This window comes from Cenococcum geophilum (assembly GCF_001692895.1).
Source record: "Cenococcum geophilum 1.58 unplaced genomic scaffold K441scaffold_77, whole genome shotgun sequence".
Classification (NCBI taxonomy): Eukaryota; Fungi; Ascomycota; class Dothideomycetes; order Gloniales; family Gloniaceae; genus Cenococcum; species Cenococcum geophilum.
Window position 1 is genome coordinate 697862 of NW_027137635.1, and position 16673 is coordinate 714534.

Below are 16673 nucleotides of genomic sequence, written 5' to 3' on the forward strand. Positions count from 1 at the left end.
ATGCAGAACAATTAGTCATTCAATTCCCTCATTGAAAGTTTTCTTGCTTTTGTTCCGTCGCCCACTTTGCGAGCCTCTAACTTAATAACTCGTTTCCTTTTATTCCACAGTGGTAACATCAGCCTACGCTAGGCTCGTTCGAGCCTAGTCGGCTTTCTGTCGCTATGCCCCACTAGCAAGTAACTATGCTTGAATCAAAAACCTGCACAAGAGTCATCGCCAAGATGGATACAACTGCCCTCGACGAAGAACGTCGCACTTCAGCACCGCACGACAGCCGTCTAGGAATCAGAGGGAGGCTTCGTCATTTCACATGGGCGTGGTTCACTCTTACCATGTCCACCGGGGGTTTGGCCGTTCTCCTCAATAGAACCCCTCACAAATTTCGCGGCCTTATTACGATTGGGACTATCATTTTCATCTTTAATCTAATCCTCTTCTTGTGTCTAATTACCGCGATTATTACTCGATTTCTTGTCGATTCGAAAGCTTTGCGCCGCTCGCTTTTCCACCCAACAGAAAGCTTGTTTTTCCCGTGTTTCTGGTTATCCATGTCCACGATACTTTTGGGAACACAGGCTTATGGCGTACCATCCTCTGGGCCGTGGCTGCCTGTTGTTCTACGTGTTCTGTTCTGGATATATTTGGTGTGCACCTTCACCGTCGCAGTAATCCAGTACTACATTCTTTTCACCGGCGAACATTTGACTATCCACTCCATGACACCATCTTGGATTATGCCCGTCTTTCCCGTTATGCTTTGCGGTACGTTGGCCAGCGTGCTTGCCGCCGACCAACCTCCTGATCAAGGACTTCCGATCATAGTGGCTGGTGTGACATTTCAAGGCCTGGGTATCTTTGTAAGCATGATCATGTACCCTCTATACCTTGGTCGGCTTATAGGCGACGGCCTCCCAGCCATTGATTTGAGGCCAGGCATGTTTATTTCAGTAGGACCACCGGCTTTTACCAGTTTAGCATTGATCGGCATGGCAAATTCACTTCCATCGAACTACAATTTCCTCTCCACACACCCACTGTCAACCGAGGTGCTGCAGACCATGGCCCTCTTTACTGCGTGTTTTCTATGGGCACTGGGGTTTTGGTTCTTCTGTATCTCTGCGATTAGTTGTGTTAGTGGCTTACGCAACATGTCTTTCCATCTGACCTGGTGGGCTTTTGTCTTTCCCAATGTCGGTTTTACTATCGCTACGATCGACATTGGGACACAATTCCAAAGCCAGGGAATACTTTGGGTCGGAAGCGCAATGACAATCTTACTAGTTGTTATTTGGTGCTTCGTATTCTTAAATCATATTAACGCTGTTCGTCAGAGAAAGATTTTGTGGCCTGGAAGAGATGAAGATAAAGAAGGATGACGTATCGTGTCGGACGACGCGCTAATTGCGATCGTCGTCCTGTTTCCTTTAAGGGTGTAGACCAGGGGTGTCTTGGCCATTTGACTTGACTGTATATATTGAGGCTCAACAGCCTACATTAATTCGACAGAGTTCTCCTTCTTGACTGCACCGTTCAACATATCGCGCCGTGTATGAAGGAATCTTGGAATCTTAATGAAACTTACTGCGTCATCACGACGTCGCTGTTGCCGCTAGCCGTGAAAATGAGTTGATCAGCAAACTTGCGGAGGACTATAAGTCGGACTGTTCTGCTGGGTAGGTTATCTCATAAATCAGACCCTCGATGGATCGTTGGTGCGGTGCACGGTGCACGGTCGTGCTGCTCCTTATTAACCAACGAGATTTTCCACTGAGGTGGTAACGGAGCGTCAAAATACACCAAAATTCAACTCCTTCACTGCCGTATCCCGACCCTTTTGCAACGTCTAGTTATTATAAAAATACCACGAGGTAGGAGCTCTTTGGCTTCTCTATCTATTGTATCGAATAACAACGTCATCGCTATATTATATAAAATATTGGACATAGGCGTCTAAGAGCCTATGGGCGTCGTTTTAGTGAAGTTATCGTAATCCTGCCTTACTACTAAAACTTACGTGCTTCTCTAGGTCTAATTATCTCTAAAAATACTACGAGGTAAAACCTATTTATCTTCTCTATCGCCTCTACGTTATGGCGATATCGTAGCTTCATTTTATAAGAAGTTAGATATAGGCAGTCGGTTAGTTTTAGTCTAGTTTTATCGCAATCTTATCTTACCGCCAAAACTCACGTACTTCACGTCTATTATCTCTAAAATACTACGAGGTAAAAGCTCTTTATCTTCTCTATCGCCTCTACGTTATGGTAATATCGTCGCTCTATTTTATAAGAAGTCGGATATAGGCAGCCGGTTGAGTTTTAATTTTAGGCCGTATTAAAGTTAATATTGAAGACGAATTTATTATTAAATAGATCACTGTCCTTTAAGTACTCGTAACGTCGCCGATATAAGGTCTGTAATATATACTACCTCTAACGATATCCTTTTTCTTCTTCTCCTTAGCTTAGTATCTGTTACGGCTCGTACAATTGCTTCTGAACCGAAGCTTGTAGAATGCTGTATTACGAAGATACTAAGCTGAGGAGCAGAAAGAGGTCGAGGAAAGGACAGGTCTATATACACGAGCCAAGTCTCCAAGCGAGCCCCTGACTAGGCTGTATGTAGACGTCGCAGGGGCGGTGCCCCAGCGCCGTCACAGTATCTTCGTAATACAGCATTCGTTCAAGCTTCGATCCAGAGGCATTTCTTCGAGCCGTGACAATATTCTTTCTTAGTCCTCTACTATAATTTGCTTATAGTAAAAGTTTTATAGTTAAGGGTTTACATATTCGCAAAATATTTAGCTATACTATATATATTAGCTCTAAGGTATAATATACTGTAGAGTTAGCTAAGGGTAGTTATTTCTCTATTAAATAGTTAGAAGGCGTGTTCTACTGCTATAGCGGCCAATCTTACGTAATATCTATAGCTATATTAGATTCTTAATATAGCTTTAATATAACTTACCCAAACTTGCTTCGTCTATAAGCTCTTTTTCTATCTTAGAAACGTAATAGATAGTAAGAACTATCTTAATTAAAGCTTATATATACCTTTAAGAACATTAGATTTGAAATATAATATTATTGTAGTAGTGCGGTAAGGTTGTATTATATATAGAGTAGGTTTATACCGGAGCTAGAATATTACTACTAGCCGATAGCTAAAACGGTATATAAAATTATTTTAAAAGAAAAGCTAGAACTTTAACTTAAAAAAACATGTCTAAAATCCTCTATTGCTAGCTGTAGACGCTACCCTAATGCTTATCCTCTTAGATTATTATAGCTGTATATATTTGCTTATCTAAAAGGCTCACTAATGACGTTCCTGCCTGCCTTAAGCTGTGACCTCTCTGTCATATTTTTTGATATTACCACCAATGCCTCTACCATGCATCCTCCTCTCAACCTTGTCGGTCAGATGCTTTTTAGGGTCCTTTGTAAGAAGAGACCCAATAATGGCAATTCCTCCAAATCCAAGGGATGCAAGATAAACAATCTTGAATGCTTGCGAGTATGCAATCGGAAGAGCTTGAGTAACGGCGGTAATGATTGCGATGGTGATTCCAGGAACCTCCGCGAGGGTTCCTTTTGAGGCAGCAGCTAACACCGCAGGGACCTCTGCTGCAGGTAAACCTGCCGCAACTGCTGCTCCACCCACCGTCGCGGGCAACGTCGTTGCTAGCCGATTCGTAAGAATTGTTGAATAAACAGCAACAGCTATCGAACCACCTGCGGCCCTTATCGATGCCAGCATCCCAGATGATAACCCAATATCTTCTGCGTGGCAGAAGAGGGGTGCGAGAGAAAGGGCAGCAAGCTCAATGACTCCGACGAAGAAAGGTCCAATGATTGTGAAAGCGATACCCATGGTTTTAGTGCTAGGAGTCAAAGATGCCAGAGATGACACAAATGCTACCATACCCAAGGCTGACAATATGATCCAATAGCGTGCATGTCCGAAGAAACGAACAATGACGCCTCCACATACTTCGCCCAAGGCCGTAGCAGCAGAGACAGTACACTAAAAGGTAAAGCGTTAGCAAACTAAACAGCAACTTGCAGCTTAGATGAAACCACATACTGAGAGCCAACCAGCATAGTCAACATCATGAGTGTACATCTCAGAAACTTGCTGAGGCCACAGCAAGACCGCACTATAGTAAAACATAGAAGCAACAGTTGCGCATGCTACGAGACTAATAAATCCTCTGTTCCGAAAGAACTTCATAGGCATCAGAGGGTATTTCTGGTTTCCGAACGCCTCCCAGAATCCGAATAGAATCAGCAGCCCACTACCAATCGCAATTGTGCAAATAACAGCGGCAGACTTCCATGGGTATAGCCCTCCTCCCTGAGATAGTTTAGTAGAATTTATAAAATGCAAGAGAGTGTGCCTACCCAAGAGATGCCCATTAAGAAGAGTGTAAGGCCTGAGATCCACAAGAACATACCAATATAATCCAACTCCTTCATCTGCGACCGTTTTGACTTGCGTTCGTGCAACATATCAAAAGTTGGCGGATGGTAGAAAAAAAACAGGAGAATGATAGTAAGACCGACCACAATGATGTTCAGGTAATAGGTCCATCTCCATCCTAGGGAAGGGTGTTGAATAAAGCTTCGAGCAATTTTAGGTCCAAAGGTCGCGATCGGTGCAGATGTTATGAATATAACTGACATGACCATAGGACGATACTTGTTGGGCACTAACTCTCCAACAGCAACACCGAAGCTCAGCTGGATGCATTCGCCAAGGCCGTACACCACGCTTGCGACGATGAGAGCATTGACGTTCCGCGCGGTGGCTCCCACGATTACACCGATGAATGCTACGCAATTTCCGCCAATAAAGAACCATCGACGTCCGAACAAGTCACTCAACCGGCCAACGATCAAGAACATGCAACTTTCCGCAAGAGATCTTCCAATGTTCACCCAGACAATATTTTTGCTTGGCCCAATGTCCGCATCAATGTATGTAAGGACGTTCGTTGGTAGAATGAGGAAGATGTAGGCTGATACTTGTCCAAGGGAAAGGCCCTAGCCAGTGTAGTTAGAGACATGATCCAAAAAGCCGTGGAGTTATTAGCTCACAAGAAGAGTTCCAATGAACGGCAAGCTGTAATAATAACCTTTGGGTAGATTATCTCCAAGAGCAACTTCATTGATAGAAAGTTGGTCTGCATCCCGAGAAGCAGAGCACTCATCTTGGACGACTTCACTCTTCCCAACGGCCTCTTCGTCATGCCGTTGTGACATAGTCACACCAATGATTTGTGCGCGCTCGATTCGCGAAAGACAGAGGGAAAAGAGGAACGAGGGGAACCCCGAAGGTGGTAAAGAAAGACGTCCCGACTCCTTAAGAAGTCTTTAACCCAGGGGAATGGATAGAAGAGTTAGGGGTGGCAGGCGATTATAATGAAACGATACGCAGAACCCGGAGGCTATGGTTGCCTCCATCACTAGCTACGAAGTTTTCGAAATGGACACGCCTTGCGTCTATAAATTATTTTATTTAAAAGAAATATCAGCCAACTAGATACACCCAAGACAGTCCAAGACATGAGGACCTTTTCCGATCTACAAGCTCGCATACAGTTGTACCGATTAGCCTTGCGCCTGATATTTCCCGTTGCTGCGCGGTTTTTACTGATATTTTCAGATCGACCGTAATCAATTTAGTGGGGTCTTTGGGTATTGGCAGGGAACTGGGGTCCGGGGTAGGCAAACTCTTAGACGCCAGATAGGGCCTGGTTCAGGGATCCGACGGGGGGGTCCCTTCCCCCCTACATAATAGCTAGATTCTCTTCAATTTGATACTCACACGAGTTCTGACACAAACCGACAAATCCGGACTCTTACTCCACACTCCCACTCAGCAAAACAAAGTAAGGCCACTATTAAATCATTGTGTAATTCCTGACTCGTGACAACACCACTTAAACTGTTCCTCTCGTGCAAACAAGTCATACCATTCAGAGCTCGATGAAACTTCTGGTCCGCTCTCGTCCAGATCCAGGGCTAAAATTCAAGCCCTTGGCGCGCTCAGTGCATTCCGTATATCGAGCTTCATCTCAAAATTATATAATTCTTATTAGCTATAATCCTTTCTCCTTATATTCTATCACAAAAATTACCACCCCTTAAGTTTAGCGCCCTCCAAGCTCGGTCTCAACAAGAATGCGACTAAGTTTGCAACCTCTATTGGTTTTCCTACTCGGTTCAGGGCTGGATGGTTGTTTTCTAGCGTTACTGCTGCATTCCTTACTCTAGCAATTTTTCTTGCTTTGGAAACCATAGGAGTATCGATTATTCCCCTAAATGGATAGTTAATTTTCATCATTTAAGGACCTCCGTTAAAACCTACGGCGCCATTGCACTAACTCCAATACCTCTATAGCCCATATCCTTTGCGTCGGTCCTTGTGAGCAGTGATGGCAATAATCAGTTTGTTAGTTACGATTACGTTGTATTATATAGGAACATAACCAACCTAATCATAATCGCACCTGCTGATTATGTTACGTAGATATAACTATATAATCAACTGCGGAAATAGCCGAAATAAAAAGAGGGAGAGGTAGAACTTCAGGGGGAGGTTCTCATTCTTGATCGTCTTTGTTCGACAGTACCCAAGACAGGATCTGGTGAGATACTGCGAAGGCTCTTACCAGCACGAATGGCAAGGAAATGTCAGGCGAAACTCTAGAGGTTGGATGTCTTGAATATTTGTACACTATAACCGGCTTCCTTTCCACCGAGGTGCTCTCTTCTCCGTGAACGCCTTCAGGCCTTCTAAGATATTCTCTCCCTTCTGCAACCCCGCAAACTCTCGTTCCAGCGTGATGTCTACCGCTCGTTCCACTGCTGCCGTTTCCCACCCTTGCCGCAGCCCCGCTCTCGTGCATATTATACTGTCTGGACTATTCACCGCGATCATTGTGGCGAACCTTACGGCTTCGTTGACAACTTCCTCTGCTGGCACTACCTTGTTCACTAACCCCCATTGTAACGCCTCCTGCGCAGTAATATTGCGACCCGTCAGCGCAAACTCCGACGCCCTCTGTAACCCTATCGTCCGAATAAGTCGCGGCAGTGCTCCCCCAATAGGCGAAATCCCGCGCTTGACCTCGGGGAGGCCAAAATACGCCGTATCCGCCGCGACCACAAGATCGCAATTCACCACGTACTCCGTGCCCCCACCCATGGCCAGTCCATTCACCGCAGCGATGATGGGTTTCTTTCCGAGCCGCCGGCTCAACGGCTTGAAGGTGGGCGCATTGCCCATCCGGTTCTTTGGGTCTGCGTCCGCGGCCATCGAGTTGTCCCACTCCTTGAGGTCGGCACCGGCGCAGAAGGCGCTGCCGGAGCCCGTGATGATGGCGACGGATAGGTTAGGCTCGTCGTCGAGCCATTTCCACACGCTGTCGAGCTCCCATTGGGCGGTGGTGTTGAGGCAATTGAGGTCTTTCTCGCGGCACATGGTTATGAGGAGTACGCGGTCAGCGGGATACGAGAGCTTAAGGAAAGTGGGTGTTGGTGGTGGTGGAGTCGATACTGGAACCATGGCAGCTTCCTGAGCGTGCTTGAATAGAACGTAAACAATTAGAAAGTTATCGAGCGGTGGATCGGTGTTATTGAGGAGGTTTCACGATTTCTAGCTCAAAGTATAAATAACTTTTACTCAATGGCAGTGATATTGATAGAGACACAAAAGTTTGACGAGACTTCTACAAAATCTATCACAAGTCAGATGCCTTCAACTCTATTAGGGCAGCCGCTTGGAATGATTCATTTGGTGTCCAAGAACCGGCTAATTGCGCTATATATCAAAATCCGGCGAGCTGCGCTATGCTCCCTGCAACGCTTGGAAAATCAAGGATTTTTGATAAAGCTTGACTCAAGCCCCCAGGGGCATATGTACCCGCAGCCGAAGCGGGGCCAGGTCCCGAAGGCGCTAATAATTCATTAGTCGGCCCAGAGAGTGCGAGGTGGAAGGTGGGGCTTTCTGGAGTCAGTCAGTGATGGCAATAATCAAATAATCATAATCACCGACCTGATTCTGATTATCATATAATCACCGACTCTGATTCTAATTGATTATATTGATTATATGATTATACTTTAATTACCTAATATAGAAGTTAATGAGATTTTTGGTGGTGTTGATAATTAGGAAGAATAGAATACGGTGCTATAGCCGAGTACCTCAACAAGAGCGCGCACGGCTTTTATTTGTATGTATTCTGGTGCCTTTTTCGCGTTTCGGAAGTACCGCGGCACATCTGCCGCTGATCCTAAATAATCTTTCAGTCGCCTTCTTCTTTATTATTATATAAAAATAACTAATTTAAACCTAGTAAATAAAGTTATATTATCCTTTTCTTTTAAATATTAGTAGGTGGCTCTATATATAGCTCTACATCTGGCTTTGCGCATGGAAGCTTTGTATACAGAGGCTCCGCACGAAGCTCTGCACAAAGCTCTGCGGAAGCTCTGCACAAAGCTCTGCGCAAAGCTCTGCACAAAGCTCTGCGCAAAGCTCTGCAGAAGCTCTGCGTAAAGCTCTACATAAAGCTCTGCGCGAAGCTCTGCGCGAAGCTCTGCGCGAAGCTCTGCACGAAGCTTTGCGCGAAGCTCTGCACGAAGCTCTGCGACGGAGGCTCTGCACGAAGCTCTGCGACGGAGGCTCTGCACGAAGCCCTGTATACAAAAGCTCTGCACGATGGCTCTGCGTACGACGGTTCTGCATACGACGGCTCTACTACGGAGGCTCTATATAAAAGCTTTGTGCAGAGCTTCGTGCAGAGCCTCCGCAGAGCTTCGTGTAGAGCTTCATGCAAAGCTTTATACAGAGCCTCGTGCAAAGCCTTGTGCAAAGCTTCATGCAAAGCCTCCATACGCAAAGCTTTATGAATATCTGCCAAATTCTACCAAATTCTGCTAAGTCCACCGAATTCTGCCAAATTCTNCAGAATTCTGTCCTATTCTGCTTGGTTGGGGTAGAAAAGCCCCGCATAGGGCACTTTTATCCTTATCGATTGTGATATTTTATGCATTTTCTATTGGATAAAGGATATTTTATGCTCGCTTATTCGCATTATCCAAAACAACCCTGCCACAAGTAGTGTCGACCTGAATCAGGTTATCTTATCACCGACTCAGCTACCTCCCATTGACTCAGTCATTGACTCAATCATTGACTCGGTCATTGACTCGGTCACCTACCCCTTGTTTCCATTGCCACCCCCCTACCCCCTTCTCGTTCTCATTTCCTACACCTTTCCTATGTATATATAGAGGCTCTAGAGCCACCATTCAATAGACAGAGTCATCATTCTTTTCTTACAATCGGTGCACGGACTTCCGATTGACAATATCCGTTTTGCTGATAACCTGAAGGCGACGCTTTGGAGATGAGGATGTGGAAGGTAGGTTCAAAGAATGGTGTGGATGAGATTATTTTCCGGACGATTGTGCAGTCTGACGGGCGAGTTGCGTTGTAAGTAAAGTCCTATGAACATCAGATATAGCCCTATACTAATCTCAACCTCAAGGTCAAACGGTTTCGCCACGATCAAGCAAGAAGCTTCGTCAAAGAGTCATCTATAGTCCTAGGTTGTGTAGTTCAATACAAAACTTGCGCCGTTTCCCATGCAATCTTCCCAGTGGGACGGTTTACAGTACCACACCCCACAAATAGCATTAGTTTCTGTGGTGGTTCTATAAAAACGAGGGGAGCCATTTCGGGTCTCTCTTCTCCCTATACGCCGCCAACCCTTCCGCTGTATTTTCACTCCGTAACATAGCCTCAGACCAGAGCTCCTGGCCTCTCATGGTCGCCCTGCTCACACCGGTTTCCCACGCCTCTCTTGCAGCTAGTCTAGAAATGATTACGCTATCCGGGCTCTTCTCCGCAATCTCAACCGCATACGCGATAGCTCGGTCTAGTAATTTCTCCTGCGGGACAATCTCCTTAACTAAACCCCAATTCAGCGCTTCTTCCACCGACATTCGCCGGCCTGTAAGGATCAGATCCATGGTTCTGTGATTGCCGAATAGAAGCATAGCGCGTGGGAGGGCACCGGCGAGGGCAGAGACGCTGTGGAGGACTTCAGGGAGGGCGAAGGTGCTGTTTGGGGATGCGAAGATGACGTCTGCGTTGAGGATAGCTTCGAGGCCACCGCCTTGCATCAAAAATGTCAGCCAAACCTTCCCATTACGCGAGGTGGAGAGGAAATGATCGGATAAGGATCTTCGTTTGGGGAATACCATGCGCATGTCCATCACAAGCAACAACGATCGGCTTCTTGCCCGTCCGATTGCTCATACCTGCAAATCCGCCATGAGGATAATCGTGCGCGGCTTCGTTGGTATGAATAATATCAAGGCATTACTTGAGATCCATTCCGGCACAAAAAGCTTTCTTTCCTGCTTAATTGCTCCTCGAATCTAGGTTAGCTTGTTTCTTTTAACACTGGAAGCTCCAATTCAAGAATAAACTCACCCCAGTGAAGACAGCGCACCGCAACTCAGGTTCGGCATCATAGCGCCGAGCTCAACGGTGGCCCCAACGGGTAGGCAGTTCATGTATTTCTCGCGACTGATGGTCACGAGCAGGATGTGTTTTGCAGGGAACGAGACTAGACCAGAGTTGGTAATAAGCAAGCAAGCCAAGCTGGGCAGCCTCAGCTTGCTTGCTTGCAATTTTTGACACCTTGAGCTCGCTTGCTTGGCTTGTTTGAAATAAATCGTCAGCTTGCTTGCTTGCTTNCCCGCTTGATTGATTTTATATAGAAATTTGGTGTAGTATACAAAATTTAGGCCGTAAGCCGCCCNAAAGCTCCTCCGCAGCCATAACTTGTAGTAATTATNTAGTGTATTTGCGCAGTNGTAGCTATCACGAGGCTTGGCGTGGTGTTGAGGAAGGCTTTNAGGGAGGTTTCGAGGGAGGTTTNNAGGGAGGCTTTGGTTTTNANAATAAGGACTCTATTNCTAAAGCACCTAGATNTCAGCTATTTCCTATATAGATTATGGCGAACTTACTACTTCTACTAGACCTTTTAAAGCCCATCTTTTTGTAGCTGCGATTGCACTGTAGAGCAGCAATAATATCAGGGCGGAGCCTTGATCGACGCGGCTCTAAAAGATCACCAGCTTTACTGAACGCTCGTTCGCAGTCGTCGCTTGTAGCTGGTATAGTCAATATATTAAGAGCCATCCTTGAGAGCTTTGGCCGAGTTGATCGCTCCTGCCACTAATATAATATAGGATCGTTCGCGAGCGGGTGGTCGTCGTTAAGAGGCTCTTAAGCCTTCCAAGCCTCATATTCGTCGACGTCGATAAGGCCCTGAGAGCCACGAGTATTGGCGCGAATGTAGTCGTCTCTACCTAACGCTGCGTGTGCCCGTTTCTGCGGCTGATTTGATGGTGTAATTAGAGGATCTGGTTGAGCTTTATATTAAAGCCAAAGCTTAAGGAAAGCTGTGTCGTTTTTAATTAGCCAATCTAGGTGATCTGCCTATGCATATTTGCAGAAGTGTTTGTAGAGAGGATGAAGTAGGACGGCTGTATAGTAGACAGGAGTCTCATTAAGCTTCTTAAAATACTTCTGAAGCTTTAACCAACCACGATTGAGGTTAATTGCGTAGTGATCCTCAATTGCTTCTTGATCTGGATAGTCTTCCATTGTTGCTTCACCTACTCGAGCCTTCTTTTCCTTAAAGAGCTTTAGCAGCTAATTAAGCGTAGGAATAACCTCCCAAATTGCTCCGTGTAGGCCCGACTTGCCTCTGGCTTTAAGTATCTTAGTGGCTTCGCGAATTAGTAATAGGATGTCGATGTAGTTGATGATAACGTCCCAATTGTAAGAGGTTAAAGCTCCACCTGCGATGACTGGAGGAGGTGGAGGTACCGGCTTCCCTTTAGCTACTAGAGGAGCTACTTCCTTCTCATACTTTGTGATTATATATTGTGCGATTGAATCGATTAGGCCACGAAGGAGGACAGCTCGGGCAAAGGCGTCGTGATAACTATTCCACCTAGTTTTAACTGGCTTGACTACTTCAAGAATTTTAAAGCCGGCTTCTGGTGGATCGCTCTACTCCTCTCGCTGATAATTCTCAAAGATTTGATGAAGCTGAGGTGTATTAATAGAATTGAGGATGTTAATAAGAACACCAAGGGGGCCTTCCCTTCGCCATTCTTCAAGGAAGCGTTCTTCGTCCTGCTTAGTAGAGGTTAGTGAGGGAATAGGAAGCTAAGATTTATTAATTAACGTACTGGTATATTTAAATCCTCATTCTTATACGCGTCTTTATCTTTTCCAAATAAAATTAACTGGGCTGCTAGATTAAGCGTATAAGCTGCGCATCAAATCCAACAATCCTCCTTCTTAAAGTTAAGTTCGGTAGATAGATGATCTATATAAGTGCCATTATTAGCGGCGTTATCAGTAATAAAATAGCTAAGCCTCTCTTTACTAACGTTAAAATAGGTAAGGACGTTGCTAATTACTTCTGCGTAGTTGATTCCTGTATAACGGCTGAGTAACTCTGGTAGAGCGATTAAGTAGTTAACGACTCTGCCTTTACGATTAAGGTGGTGAACACATACGCTGGTAAGAGAATGTTTACCACTGCGTGTAGTCCAGCCGTTAAATAAGAAATGAAGCTTTGAACGGGCGCACGCAAGCTCGTTGATTACGGCTGGCTAATAGGCCTCGTAGTCCTGCATTATATGAAGCCGAACCAATCAGTGGCTTTTCCAAATCCACTTCTCGGCGTTAGGATTGGCGGCGGCTATTATAACACGGAAGGAAGGTGTTTCGACCTCTTGTAGAGGATGATTATTATTNNTAATCCACTCAATTACGGCTTGCTGGAAGGTCGTTTTATTAAAGCCGCTAATGAGGTNATTTGTAAGGCCTTNAGAGATCTTATATTTTTTACTAAGTACTTTAAGGACAGTTGCTTTCCGCTTCTTATCAAATTCAATTGCGCCATGTTTATTNTAGCCGTGGCCTTTCCTTTCTTCTGCAAGGTGTTGGGACGNAGAAGAAGTGGCAGAGGTGATATCNAATCGGCCACCAGGTAGAGCATGCTNATGGCAATACTTGCATTCCCAGTATAGTCGCTTGGTGGTGCGATGTTGAAGCCGATATCTATACTTATAGATAAAGCTTGCGTTCCTTTCTAAGGCTCTAAACGGCTTCTAATATCGGCCGAGTTGTTGCTAGTCAATTCCATCATAATTTGTCTCAAAATTATCATTATCTGAAAGCGAGGGGGATGCATCTGGAGCGACAGCTTTGGAAAGAGTGATTGTAGGCGTCGGAGTGGCTATCGCGTTTAGGTTGGCTTCGGTAAGATCATAAGGCATAGCTGATAGTAGATCTAGTAGATAGCTACTAGTTTGGTAGTATTGGGGGGGGTGCAGTAGAAAGATCTCCTTGATTATAGATCGCGACTTAACGCGTGAGAAAGCTCAGCGCGGAAAAATAATTAAACGGAGCATATTTGTATGCGAAATCATCAAACTCAATACCAAAAGTGTATCACCAGATTTAAGTCTCGGCCAAAACTTATATATATATTTCCTATCAAGCGGGCAAGCAAGCAAGCAAGCTGAGCCTTATTCGGCTTGCTTGCTTGCCCAAAATAGGCTTTTCAGCTTGCTGGCTTGCTTGATTAGTAAGTAAGCAAGCAAGCCAAGCTAGCAAGCCAGCTTGCTTGTTACCAACTCTGGACTAGACTGTGCTTAACATGTGGATAGGGATTTTCAATCTAGTCTGGAACGAGATTTTTGGTTCGTCCGGTTGTCATTGTAGTGAATGATGAGCGTCCGATGGAGCTGCAGTGTGCCTGATCAGTTTTACTCAATGGAGTCAAGATAAGTTTTTGCTGAGGCACTGAAGCAGTTAGCAAATTCAAGAATCTATCCACAAGGTACCACGCGAGACGAATGCTGAGATGGGATGCTTGCAGAACCCTCGAGCCGCAAGCAAACAGGCGATCATTTTCCTAACGGTTGCTGAACGTCCCGGTATTTTGGTGTGGATCCGAGCAATGATTTATTAGCGCCCAGGGACCTTATGGGGTTTGGTGGGGTACTACATTAGCCTAAGGATTTTACCCGGAGCTTGAATCATGTTCGCGGGGTAGCTATGTGGGGCTTGATGGGAAATATCTCTTTTGGCAAATCAAATAGCCGCAAGTGCTTAGAAGAGCAGCCCCGGCATTAACACCAGTCAAGAATGGAAATTGTCTCGGAGAACGCGTTCTCCGGCTGAGAAGCTAGAGTTCACCTATAGCTATAGCTATCAAGCTCGTCCATTGAGGTAAAGAAGCGCACTTGTCCTGCAGCTACGACAAAACTCGATTTCTTGCTGCTCTCTATCATCCCTATCCTCACCAGGACCCTTTCTAGGATGATGAGTGGTCAGCGTAAAGTTTCGTGACGTCAAACCTCCTTCCCAGTCAACACGCTCAACATCGCCTCTGGAAAAAGACCCACTAGGGCGCAGCCTTGATAAACTTGAATTATCTCATACTCTCTCCCGAGCTCACTATACGAATCGAGCCCTACATCATGCGCATATACAAATCCAGCACTACCATTTCCATACCTCAGGACCTCAACCTCACTGAACTCCTCCATAGCAGCGGGGAGCCAGACCTGCATCCCTCTCACCTTATTGCCAAGGACAATCTCACAAATCGAAGTCTCACTATTGGAGAGCTCAGAGAGCGCGCTGGACGAATAGCAAACGGTCTCAAAACTTCCTACAACCCGCGAGATGGCAGCCGCTGGGCTGTTATTCTCCCCAATTCAGTTGAATACTTAGAAGTCGTGCATGCAGTGCTTTGGGTGGGTGGTGTGGCCTGCCCAATTAACCATGCCATTAAAGCCGAGGAAATAGGCCACGCCTTCTCGGTGACGAGGCCGGATTTTGTGATCGTATACGGCCCCGTGCTACCTAAAGTTCTTGAGGGTGCTGGCATTGCGGCCAGTGAGCTAAAAGATGGTGGAGTGGCGTGGGATGGGCCCAATATAATCACCGTCATCGAAAGGGCTGAAGGATATGCACACTTTCCAGACGACTTTCTTCTATCTCAAAAATTAGCAATTCCTCATTACCACGACACCAAAAGGTTAGATTCCTCTCTTTACGTGTTTTGATTTCTTAGTACCTACTTATGATTTACTACGCATCTGGCTGAAAGCGTGAAATATTACATGTTCCAGCTAACCTCTTGACAGCCGGCTCGCAACAGTACATCTCTCATCTGGAACAACCGGCAAACCAAAAGGCGTCGAACTCACCCAGTGCGTTATGTGAAAGGTTCTCGTAAATATTCCGGTGCAGATGCTGATGAACGGCTGAAGCTACAATTTCGTTTCGAATGTTTACCAAATGCGCGCGCACGACGCAACTCAACTCAACCGCGGCACTCGCGTCGTCGCATTCACGCCTTACGCACATATCGCAAACACTACCATGCCATTATTCTTGGGGCCCTTCATGGGCATGATGCATCACGGTGAGTTGACTAGAGCATGTCCTATTTTCTGTGTAGTACACTGATGCAGACTCCCGTATAGCAATGCCCTCATACGACCTCGAAACTTTCGGACAGCTGGTCGATTCGAATAAAGCGACATCCTTCCAAGGCGTGCCTTCCGTAGTCCTATCCTTTGCAAATACCGATATTACAAAGAGATATGATTTCTCAAACGCAGAGGTACTCAATGTTGGCAGTCCGCCTTTCAAGAAGGATATCATGGATCGGCTCATGAGTAAAGCGCCATGGAGACTCAACCAAGTGTACGGTATGACGGAGGGTGCCGGCTACATTGCGTACCAACGAGCGAGTGATAAGTTGCCCGAGGGCGTAGTCGGGCACTTCGTTCCAAATATAGAAGCAGTGCTGCGAATTAACGATGGCAAAGAGGACGCCCCAGAGGGCGGGCCCGGCGAATTATGGCTGAGGGGTCCAAACATCACGAGAGGGTATGCGTTTAATCCAGAGGCAAACAAATCCGCCTTTCCTCGGGATGGATGGTATAATACCGGTGATATATGCACCATTTCAAAGGATGGAGTGATTGCAGTTGTGGGACGGACGAAAGAGCTGATAAAGTATAAGGGATTCCAAGTCAGTCCAACGGAATTGGAGGGATATCTGAACTCCCATCCGTGTGTGGTTGAAGCCGGAGTAGGCCCATGGTGGGATGAGAGCCAGCTTACAGAGTTGCCAACAGCATACGTTATCCTAAAGCAACATTTAGTAGACGAGCGGGATAGAAAGAACGCTTTGAAGGAAATCCATGGAGCGATCGACGCACGAGTGAGTGGTTACAAAAAGTTGAGGGGTGGTGTTTGGGAAGTTAAGGCTCTTCCAAAGAATCCGACGGGGAAAATACTGAGGAAACAGCTGAAAGACCAAAGATCGGGCTTAAGCTCATTAGATAGAGATGACAGGAGAGTAAAACTATAGCGAATAGAAAAGAATTGCATACCCTTGATTCATCGCGCGTATGCCATGTCTGAATGCCGGTCTCGAGCAGGCATGCGAGTAAGTTCTATTGCTAGTGCGTCCATAGATTCTGGCGTAGTCATTCATGGGTTGGAATGAGCCCATCGTGCATTACCACAAGGCG

At 45.9% G+C, this 16673-nt stretch overlaps 6 protein-coding genes across 6 annotated transcripts; 2 read left to right on the top strand and 4 right to left on the bottom strand.

Annotated features, from left to right (window-relative positions):
* Positions 1-212: 212 nt before the first annotated feature.
* Positions 213-1517, top strand: K441DRAFT_669961 (uncharacterized protein). The gene has a single exon (XM_067650208.1). The coding sequence runs from the start codon at positions 225-227 to the stop codon at positions 1377-1379; it is 1155 nt and encodes a 384-aa protein (XP_067497492.1). The 5' UTR covers positions 213-224; the 3' UTR covers positions 1380-1517.
* A 1745-nt stretch (positions 1518-3262) lies between these two features.
* On the bottom strand, positions 3263-5270 carry K441DRAFT_622121 (fungal trichothecene efflux pump; the record flags this gene model as incomplete). The annotated part of the gene is made up of 4 exons (XM_067645997.1): positions 3263-4032; positions 4093-4362; positions 4410-5051; positions 5106-5270. 4 exons carry the CDS (start codon positions 5268-5270, stop codon positions 3346-3348), a joined length of 1764 nt encoding a protein of 587 aa, XP_067497493.1. The 3' UTR covers positions 3263-3345.
* Positions 5271-6721: 1451 nt separating this feature from the next.
* Positions 6722-7957, bottom strand: K441DRAFT_647607 (enoyl-CoA hydratase/isomerase). Its single transcript, XM_067646865.1, has one exon. It carries the CDS (start codon positions 7576-7578, stop codon positions 6748-6750), a length of 831 nt encoding a protein of 276 aa, XP_067497494.1. The 5' UTR covers positions 7579-7957; the 3' UTR covers positions 6722-6747.
* A 1777-nt stretch (positions 7958-9734) lies between these two features.
* On the bottom strand, positions 9735-10298 carry K441DRAFT_700899 (ClpP/crotonase; the record flags this gene model as incomplete). The annotated part of the gene is made up of 1 exon (XM_067653293.1): positions 9735-10298. The coding sequence occupies one exon, from the start codon at positions 10296-10298 to the stop codon at positions 9735-9737; it is 564 nt and encodes a 187-aa protein (XP_067497495.1).
* A 2478-nt stretch (positions 10299-12776) lies between these two features.
* Positions 12777-13223, bottom strand: K441DRAFT_740172 (uncharacterized protein; the record flags this gene model as incomplete). Its single annotated transcript, XM_067654365.1, has 1 exon — positions 12777-13223. A coding segment is annotated over one exon (447 nt), but the record flags the coding sequence as incomplete, so codon positions are not given.
* Positions 13224-14413: 1190 nt separating this feature from the next.
* On the top strand, positions 14414-16527 carry K441DRAFT_647612 (AMP-binding enzyme). The gene is made up of 4 exons (XM_067646866.1): positions 14414-15163; positions 15273-15338; positions 15399-15553; positions 15615-16527. The coding sequence occupies exons 1-4, from the start codon at positions 14601-14603 to the stop codon at positions 16508-16510; spliced, it is 1680 nt and encodes a 559-aa protein (XP_067497497.1). The 5' UTR covers positions 14414-14600; the 3' UTR covers positions 16511-16527.
* The last annotated feature ends 146 nt before the right edge of the window (positions 16528-16673 follow it).

Excerpts from the sequence above, each read along its gene's own strand:
- K441DRAFT_669961 (XM_067650208.1), top strand. The coding sequence starts at position 225 with ATGGATACAACTGCCCTCGACGAAGAACGTCGCACTTCAGCACCGCAC.
- K441DRAFT_647607 (XM_067646865.1), bottom strand. The coding sequence starts at position 7,578 with ATGGTTCCAGTATCGACTCCACCACCACCAACACCCACTTTCCTTAAG.
- K441DRAFT_647612 (XM_067646866.1), top strand. The coding sequence starts at position 14,601 with ATGCGCATATACAAATCCAGCACTACCATTTCCATACCTCAGGACCTC. Across the intron at positions 15,164-15,272 it reads CATTACCACGACACCAAAAG|CCGGCTCGCAACAGTACATC; the intron begins GTTAGATTCCTC and ends ACCTCTTGACAG. Across the intron at positions 15,554-15,614 it reads CATGGGCATGATGCATCACG|CAATGCCCTCATACGACCTC; the intron begins GTGAGTTGACTA and ends ACTCCCGTATAG.